This window comes from Macrosteles quadrilineatus, unplaced genomic scaffold (genome assembly GCF_028750875.1).
Source record: "Macrosteles quadrilineatus isolate MER2022 unplaced genomic scaffold, UCM_ALF_1.0 Scaffold_1__1_contigs__length_201487025, whole genome shotgun sequence".
In the NCBI taxonomy this organism is placed as follows: domain Eukaryota; kingdom Metazoa; phylum Arthropoda; class Insecta; order Hemiptera; family Cicadellidae; genus Macrosteles; species Macrosteles quadrilineatus.
This window is the reverse complement of record NW_026542594.1, coordinates 86,997,593-87,007,130: the sequence shown is the minus strand read 5'-3', so window position 1 is coordinate 87,007,130 and position 9,538 is coordinate 86,997,593. Positions and strand designations below refer to the sequence as shown.

At 41.5% G+C, this 9,538-nt stretch overlaps 1 protein-coding gene across 1 annotated transcript; it reads left to right on the top strand.

The window, feature by feature from the left end:
• LOC128998635 (uncharacterized) lies at window positions 1-2,625 on the top strand. The gene has a single exon (XM_054424861.1). It carries the CDS (start codon window positions 1-3, stop codon window positions 2,623-2,625), a length of 2,625 nt encoding a protein of 874 aa, XP_054280836.1.
• The last annotated feature ends 6,913 nt before the right edge of the window (window positions 2,626-9,538 follow it).

Here is a 9,538-nt window from a genome sequence, read left to right as displayed (position 1 = left end):
ATGTCTCTATATGCTAATACAGGACCTCACACAGTTCGCGGTCCTCACGGCATCACAGTGTTTCTGCAACAACCCAGCAACTCAGCAACACTGTGGTACAACGTTTCACCTCACACAGTTCGCGGTCCTCACGCCATCACAGTGTTTCTGCAACAACCCAGCAACTCAGCAACACTGTGGTACAACGTTTCACCTCACTCAGTTCGCGGTCCTCACGCCATCAGAGTGTTTCTGCAACAACCCAGCAACTCAGCAACACTGTGGTACAACGTTTCATCTCACTCAGTTCACGGTCCTCACGCCATCACAGTGTTTCTGCAACAACCCAGCACCTCAGCAACACTGTGGTACAACGTTTCATCTCACACAGTTCGCGGTCCTCACGCCATCACAGTGTTTCTGCAACAACCCAGCAACTCAGCAACACTGTGGTACAACGTTTCACCTCACTCAGTTCGCGGTCCTCACGCCATCACAGTGTTTCTGCAACAACCCAGCACCTCAGCAACACTGTGGTACAACGTTTCACCTCACTCAGTTCGCGGTCCTCACGCCATAACAGTGTTTCTGCAACAACCCAGCAACTCAGCAACACTGTGGTACAACGTTTCACCTCACTCAGTTCGCGGTCCTCACGCCATCACAGTGTTTCTGCAACAACCCAGCACCTCAGCAACACTGTGGTACAACGTTTCACCTCACACAGTTTGCGGTCCTCACGCCATCACAGTGTTTCTGCAACAACCCAGCACCTCAGCAACACTGTGGTACAACGTTTCACCTCACTCAGTTCGCGGTCCTCACGCCATCACAGTGTTTCTGCAACAACCCAGCAACTCAGCAACACTGTGGTATAACGTTTCATCTCACTCAGTTCACGGTCCTCACGCCATCACAGTGTTTCTGCAACAACCCAGCAACTCAGCAACACTGTGGTACAACGTTTCACCTCACTCAGTTCGCGGTCCTCACGCCATCACAGTGTTTCTGCAACAACCCAGCACCTCAGCAACACTGTGGTACAACGTTTCACCTCACTCAGTTCGCGGTCCTCACGCCATAACAGTGTTTCTGCAACAACCCAGCAACTCAGCAACACTGTGGTACAACGTTTCACCTCACTCAGTTCGCGGTCCTCACGCCATCACAGTGTTTCTGCAACAACCCAGCACCTCAGCAACACTGTGGTACAACGTTTCACCTCACACAGTTTGCGGTCCTCACGCCATCACAGTGTTTCTGCAACAACCCAGCACCTCAGCAACACTGTGGTACAACGTTTCACCTCACTCAGTTCGCGGTCCTCACGCCATCACAGTGTTTCTGCAACAACCCAGCAACTCAGCAACACTGTGGTACAACGTTTCACCTCACTCAGTTCGCGGTCCTCACGCCATCACAGTGTTTCTGCAACAACCCAGCACCTCAGCAACACTGTGGTACAACGTTTCACCTCACTCAGTTCGCGGTCCTCACGCCATCACAGTGTTTCTGCAACAACCCAGCACCTCAGCAACACTGTGGTACAACGTTTCACCTCACACAGTTTGCGGTCCTCACGCCATCACAGTGTTTCTGCAACAACCCAGCACCTCAGCAACACTGTGGTACAACGTTTCACCTCACTCAGTTCGCGGTCCTCACGCCATAACAGTGTTTCTGCAACAACCCAGCAACTCAGCAACACTGTGGTACAACGTTTCACCTCACTCAGTTCGCGGTCCTCACGCCATCACAGTGTTTCTGCAACAACCCAGCACCTCAGCAACACTGTGGTACAACGTTTCACCTCACACAGTTTGCGGTCCTCACGCCATCACAGTGTTTCTGCAACAACCCAGCACCTCAGCAACACTGTGGTACAACGTTTCACCTCACACAGTTTGCGGTCCTCACGCCATCACAGTGTTTCTGCAACAACTCAGCACCTCAGCAACACTGTGGTACAACGTTTCACCTCACTCAGTTCACGGTCCTCACGCCATCACAGTGTTTCTGCAACAACCCAGCAACTCAGCAACACTGTGGTACAACGTTTCATCTCACTCAGTTCACGGTCCTCACGCCATCAGAGTGTTTCTGCAACAACCCAGCACCTCAGCAACACTGTGGTACAACGTTTCACCTCACACAGTTTGCGGTCCTCACGCCATCACAGTGTTTCTGCAACAACTCAGCACCTCAGCAACACTGTGGTACAACGTTTCATCTCACTCAGTTCACGGTCCTCACGCCATCAGAGTGTTTCTGCAACAACCCAGCAACTCAGCAACACTGTGGTACAACGTTTCATCTCACTCAGTTCACGGTCCTCACGCCATCACAGTGTTTCTGCAACAACCCAGCACCTCAGCAACACTGTGGTACAACGTTTCATCTCACTCAGTTCACGGTCCTCACGCCATCACAGTGTTTCTGCAACAACCCAGCAACTCAGCAACACTGTGGTACAACGTTTCACCTCACACAGTTCACGGTCCTCACGCCATCACAGTGTTTCTGCAACAACCCAGCACCTCAGCAACACTGTGGTACAACGTTTCAACTCACTTTTTTCGCGTTCCACAGTGTTTCTGCAACAATTTAGAACCTAAGCAATACTGTAGTCTTTTCATTCTTCTTTGACCAAGAAATAATAACTGAAAATATATTAAAATGGTATTTATTACTGTTTGGAAACATTTTTATTGTATGTATTTTGTTTAGAAAGAATGTACGTTACACAGGGTGAGTCTTCTAAGCTGTCCTAAACAGATTACAGACAAATGGCTTGACATACGGAGATGAAAGAAAACTTTTCCCCTCTAATTTATACCCAGGGAACAACGTAAAAATATTTTTTACAATTTTTAAAATACAGAGTATTTGAGAAACTGAGGGTCGTGGGTTCAAATCTCAGAGTTTTCCAATGTAAACATGATGTCACGTTAAGCACCATTTTAAAGCTCTAGACTAGCAAACAATTTAGTGAAAAAAGAACTAATTCATCTTTATCCGTTTCAAAATGGTGGTCATTTGTAAGGAAAATATTTATATTTACAGAATACTCTGTATCTTGGAAACCTCTAAACCTATTTTCGTTCTGTTTGAAAATCCTTAATCCTCGTGAGTTCAGCTTTAGCTTTATACCCATGCGACATGTAAAAAATTTAATTTTTTTTCAACGGTTTTATATTTTTTAATTTTGGTAGCTTTGTTAATACATTTTTTTAAATAAAAAAATATGTCAAATGGCGTATTATTTTGAAGTTCTTGCAAAAGCAAACAACGTTTAATTTTAAACTCACCGTCTATCTTTGGTAGCTTTCTCGTAGTTAACAAAAAACGCCAATTGCCCATATAAAAACCATGTCAAACGTGCAGTACTTGAGATCAGTGGATGCAGATACACTATTAAATACAGTAATGCACGTTTAACATGGGTTTTGTATGGGCAATTGGAGTTTTTGGTTAATTACTAGAAAGCTACCAAAGATAGACGGTGGGTTTTAATTAAAAAGATGTTTGTTTTTGCAAGATCTTCAAAATGATACGCCATTTGACATATGTTGCTATTTATATTTTTTATTTACTTGGATATCAACATTTAAAAAAATAATTCATTGAAAAAATATTTATTTTTTAAAAATGTTGACACGTTGCATATAAAATTAATGCTGAACTCACGAGGAATTTTGAAACAAAACGAAAATAAATTTAGCGTTTTCCAAGATACAGGGTATTCTGTTATTATCAATATTTTCCATACACATGGCCGCCATTTTGAAACGTATTAATATACCACTAAATTGTTTGACTAGTCTAGAGCTTGGTGCATAACATAACATATGTTTACATTTGAAAACTCTGAGATTCGAACCCATGACCCGCAGTTTCTTGAACACCCTGTATTTAAAAAAATGTTTAAAATATTTTACGTTGTTCTTTGGGGGAAAAGTTTTGTTTCATATTTGTATGTCAAGCCATTTATCTGCAATCTGTGTAGGACAGCTTATAAGACTCACCCTGTATAGTACATGGATTAATACACTACTTACCACGTTACTACACAATAACAAAGGCCGCCTTCTCTCAGCGTAAACATTCTGATAGCATATTGTATACGTGTGGGGTCAACAGCGAACAGCTGGCTTACAACAACTATACAACACAGTCTAGACGCACACAAACATTCCAGCCTACGTCGCTTTGTGCTATAAACTATAAGATATACCATTGAATATTATAACACTCTAAAAATTTTCAATTAGGTTTTTAAATTTAAACAAACTGCCAAAACCATGTTCATGTAAGTATAGGCTATTATAAACGAAGGATTTTTAAAATCGACTGTAAAATAAATTTTGTGTTGTGGATAAATAAATTTGTTGTGGATTGCCAGGTTAAAAGTTCCATAATAATAAATTGGAATTCCACTGAAACCTAAATAATAATAGCCAAAATTAGTTATAAATAAAGCGTGAGTTTCCTTTACAATGTTTTTACAATCGAAATAAACTAAACCTAACTATGGCTCAGTCCTCGGTACAGCAAATTAAATAAGCATTTGAACCAGTAGCATTTAACTTTCAGGGGTGCATACATAAAAAAAGACCAACAGTGCTTTGAGACGAAATAAATGTAAAATAACTCACAACTACACTTCGGGGAATATACTAAAAAAATATAACACAACTTGTGCATGATATGGAATAACACGAAGGATTACTGGTTTCATAAGTAATATATTAGTCTATTCAGTTCCTTTATGCTCTTGTGAATATTTCACCCAACCCTTTGCGTGGTGGCGCTGTTACAGATAACATACGTCATGAGAAATTGTGTGTTGTCTATCCTCACTGCTTACTCGATCGGCTTGTTTAGTAACTGTGTGCAGAGTACGGCTGATTACTCCGTATTGTAATACATGCAATACGAAGATTGTGATGTCACTAACTAGTTAAGGTTTTTTTTTCAAAAGAGGTATGCCTAAACCCACAAATGGAATATTTTAGTGACCTGGACGTTCTCTCTTGGCAAGCGCGGTCAAAGGGTCCCAAAGCTGCTGAGGGGTAGACCAGGGACCCTCTGACCGCCTTCGCTCAAACGTTTTACGACGGCCCCTTGTGTGGATTGTCTGGGGACCCTCTGTCCTACAACCACAAACGGTTAACCTGAATTATGCGCCCCTCTCTTCATTAGTCACCTTTTAGCTTTCCTACTAGCTTCAGTACTATATCAAAGTGGGACGTTTCCATTAGCGTTGTATGGATAAGTTAGCAACCCCCAGTTACAATTTTGGCCTCTCGAGTTAAAAAGGTCGTTTGTGCAGATATATTAGTATTCCTGATGTTACGATGTATAGGCCTACCTCTGATTGTAGAGGTACAGTAGGTGGTAGGTGCTTGGTGGCGGCCGCGACCTGTGGGAACGGCTTGCCATTATGCCTGAACACGACCCTTCCATAATGTGTGCAGTTTTTATTGATTTACTGGTTGACTTATAGGACATCGGGCCTTTGTCATGCAAACTGACCTGTGCAGCACGGACTGGCGGAACATTGGCTGAACCTCGAAATGCAATCTTCCAGTACCCTGGCCGATATAAGGAACTGTGTTACTTACTATATCTGGTCATTGTATCAAGTGTCGAACTGGCCTGTGCAGCACGGACTGGCGGAACATTGGCTGAACCTCGAAATGCAATCCTCCAGTACCCAGGCTGATATAAGGAGCTGTGTTACTTACTATATTGTATCAAGTGTCGAACTGGCCTGTGCAGCACGGACTGGCGGAACATTTGCTGAACCTCGAAATGCAATCCTCCAGTACCCAGGCTGATATAAGGAACTGTGTTACTTACTATATTGTATCAAGTGTCGAACTGGCCTGTGCAGCACGGACTGGCAGAACATTGGCTGAACCTCGAAATGCAATCTTCCAGTACTCTGGCCGATATAAGGAGCTGTGTTACTTACTATATCTGGTCATTGTATCAAGTGTCGAACTGGCCTGTGCAGCACGGACTGGCAGAACATTGGCTGAACCTCGAAATGCAATCTTCCAGTACCCAGGCTGATATAAGGAACTGTGTTACTTACTATATTGTATCAAGTGTCGAACTGGCCTGTGCAGCACGGACTGGCGGAACATTTGCTGAACCTCGAAATGCAATCTTCCAGTACTCTGAATGATATAAGGAACTGTGTTACTTACTATATCTGGTCATTGTATCAAGTGTCGAACTGGCCTGTGCAGCACGGACTGGCGGAACATTGGCTGAACCTCGAAATGCAATCTTCCAGTACCCTGGCCGATATAAGGAACTGTGTTACTTACTATATTGTATCAAGTGTCGAACTGGCCTGTGCAGCACGGACTGGCGGAACATTTGCTGAACCTCGAAATGCAATCTTCCAGTACTCTGAATGATATAAGGAACTGTGTTACTTACTATATCTGGTCATTGTATCAAGTGTCGAACTGGCCTGTGCAGCACGGACTGGCGGAACATTGGCTGAACCTCGAAATGCAATCTTCCAGTACCCTGGCCGATATAAGGAACTGTGTTACTTACTATATCTGGTCATTGTATCAAGTGTCGAACTGGCCTGTGCAGCACGGACTGGCGGAACATTGGCTGAACCTCGAAATGCAATCCTCCAGTACCCAGGCTGATATAAGGAACTGTGTTACTTACTATATTGTATCAAGTGTCGAACTGGCCTGTGCAGCACGGACTGGCGGAACATTTGCTGAACCTCGAAATGCAATCTTCCAGTACTCTGAATGATATAAGGAACTGTGTTACTTACTATATTGTATCAAGTGTCGAACTGGCCTGTGCAGCACGGACTGGCGGAACATTGGCTGAACCTCGAAATGCAATCCTCCAGTACCCAGGCTGATATAAGGAACTGTGTTACTTACTATATTGTATCAAGTGTCGAACTGGCCTGTGCAGCACGGACTGGCGGAACATTTGCTGAACCTCGAAATGCAATCTTCCAGTACTCTGAATGATATAAGGAACTGTGTTACTTACTATATCTGGTCATTGTATCAAGTGTCGAACTGGCCTGTGCAGCACGGACTGGCGGAACATTGGCTGAACCTCGAAATGCAATCTTCCAGTACCCTGGCCGATATAAGGAACTGTGTTACTTACTATATCTGGTCATTGTATCAAGTGTCGAACTGGCCTGTGCAGCACGGACTGGCGGAACATTGGCTGAACCTCGAAATGCAATCCTCCAGTACCCAGGCTGATATAAGGAACTGTGTTACTTACTATATTGTATCAAGTGTCGAACTGGCCTGTGCAGCACGGACTGGCGGAACATTTGCTGAACCTCGAAATGCAATCTTCCAGTACTCTGAATGATATAAGGAACTGTGTTACTTACTATATCTGGTCATTGTATCAAATGTCGAACTGGCCTGTGCAGCACGGACTGGCGGAACATTGGCTGAACCTCGAAATGCAATCCTCCAGTACCCTGGCCGATATAAGGAACTGTGTCACTTACTATATCTGGTCATTGTATCAAGTGTCGAACTGGCCTGTGTAGCACGGACTAGCGGAACATTGGCTGAACCTCGAAATGCAATCTTCCAGTACCCTGGCCGATATAAGGAACTGTGTTACTTACTATATCTGGTCATTGTATCAAGTGTCGAACTGGCCTGAGCAGCACGGACTAGCGGAACATGGCTGAACCTCGAAATGCAATCTTCCAGTACTCTGGCCGATATAAGGAACTGTGTTACTTACTACAGTATATCTAGTCATTGTATCAAGTGATTGATAAAAGTACATTTTTTGTTGAATTGTACGTTGTACCTTTTTGAAATACATTCCCGAACGTAATATTTGTAGGTTACTGGCCTTTTGCTATATATTGTTTGATCTCGGTTTATTAACTTAGCCTTTGGTTTTAAATCTCAATATTGTGGCCGGTACACAAAACCAGAGTTGAGTTTGTAACACGTCTCCGATTCAGGTTTCACTGCGGTATATTGAGAGTGACTCATATGATTATTGGTTGTTTTCGCCTTACCTCAGTTAAGCAGATCGCATGAGTCACCCTGATAAAATCAACCCCGCCAAGAAACAGACTGAGGTTACCTTGAGCTGTCTCTAATCCACCTCACCTAATCCACAGTCTGGGCTGGCCCTAGAACTACCTTGCAATAGATTTGGCTTATTTATCCGTGCATTATCAATGATTCAATTTCGTATCAATCATACTATACAATACAACTACCATGTTCACATCGTGTTGAAAACTCGTTTAAAAACGCGTGCGGCTTACAATATTTCTGTTTATTTTTAATGTTACTCAGCTTAAAATCGTACATTTTAAACACGTCATGGTTTTAAAACGGTATCGCCATTTATAACACAATATATGGCCATACAATATATTATTTCAGCATTTATAGAAATATCAAAATAAATCATCTTTGAGGTATTATTCATACTAGTTGTCTTGCCCGTACTTCTCAACGGGGAATGAATATTTCAGAAATTAATGTGGGTCTCTAATATACTGTAAAAAACAGTTACACTCTAACAATGAATTATACAGGAAGATCTTTATCGTACTTACACATCTGTTTACATGGGTCTCTTCTACCTTAAAATACATACAATGTTTCATAAAGATTCGTTTTAACAATACAAAAATAAAAATACAAAATGGTGGACATCTATTTAACGAAGCGATTTTGGAAAAGGTTGTATTCTGAATGTTCTTATTATTCTTATTACCCATGGAATCACTACGTGGAATATGTGCCCACCTATCTAGAACACCCTGTGTGACTATAAATACAGAGTTGGAACCTAAAAAAAAATAACACGACATAAGTCTCAATGATAATGAACTTTATAATCATTGCTTTATCATTACTTTATTTCATAATTAATTACTTATATTGGAGATATTGGCAATGAATAATGAAATGTATAACTAAATTTAAAAGTTAAAAAAGGCCAATATATAATCAATTATTTTAATCCACAAGTGCTTTCTGAAACTATGTTTCCATCGTCAGGCTGTGTTTAAACTGATACAAAAAGTAAATATTTACAATAATAAATTAATAAAGTAAAGTTAAAACAGATGATGATATTGTTGTTGATATTGATGATGAGGTTTGTTTATTGCTGTGTATGGATTTGTCGAATTTTCATTAGATTCGTTCATCAGCGTGTTGAATTTGTTATCAAGCCTTTCTTGTTTTTTATTACTTTTGTTTTTAATACTTTTTAAAATTATAAGTACAAGAATACTTAAATTTAATAAACCTTTGCATGTCTCAAACAACGTTTGTTTTTCAAGATAAATTCTCTTACTAAACTAATGGTACGACAATGGGGAATCCTCTTTCATGTTTTGTCGCTGATAGGCCTATATTTATGAGCCATTTCGAGATTTTGTCAAAACAATCATTACCATATTTTCCCAGAATTTGGATGAGATATGTTGATGACATATTTGCTGTATTTGACAAAAACCAAGACATAAATATATTTACCGACCAAATCAACGGAA

Bases quoted from the DNA above. Each gene is read 5' to 3' on its own strand.
- LOC128998635 (XM_054424861.1), top strand. From the start codon at position 1: ATGTCTCTATATGCTAATACAGGACCTCACACAGTTCGCGGTCCTCAC.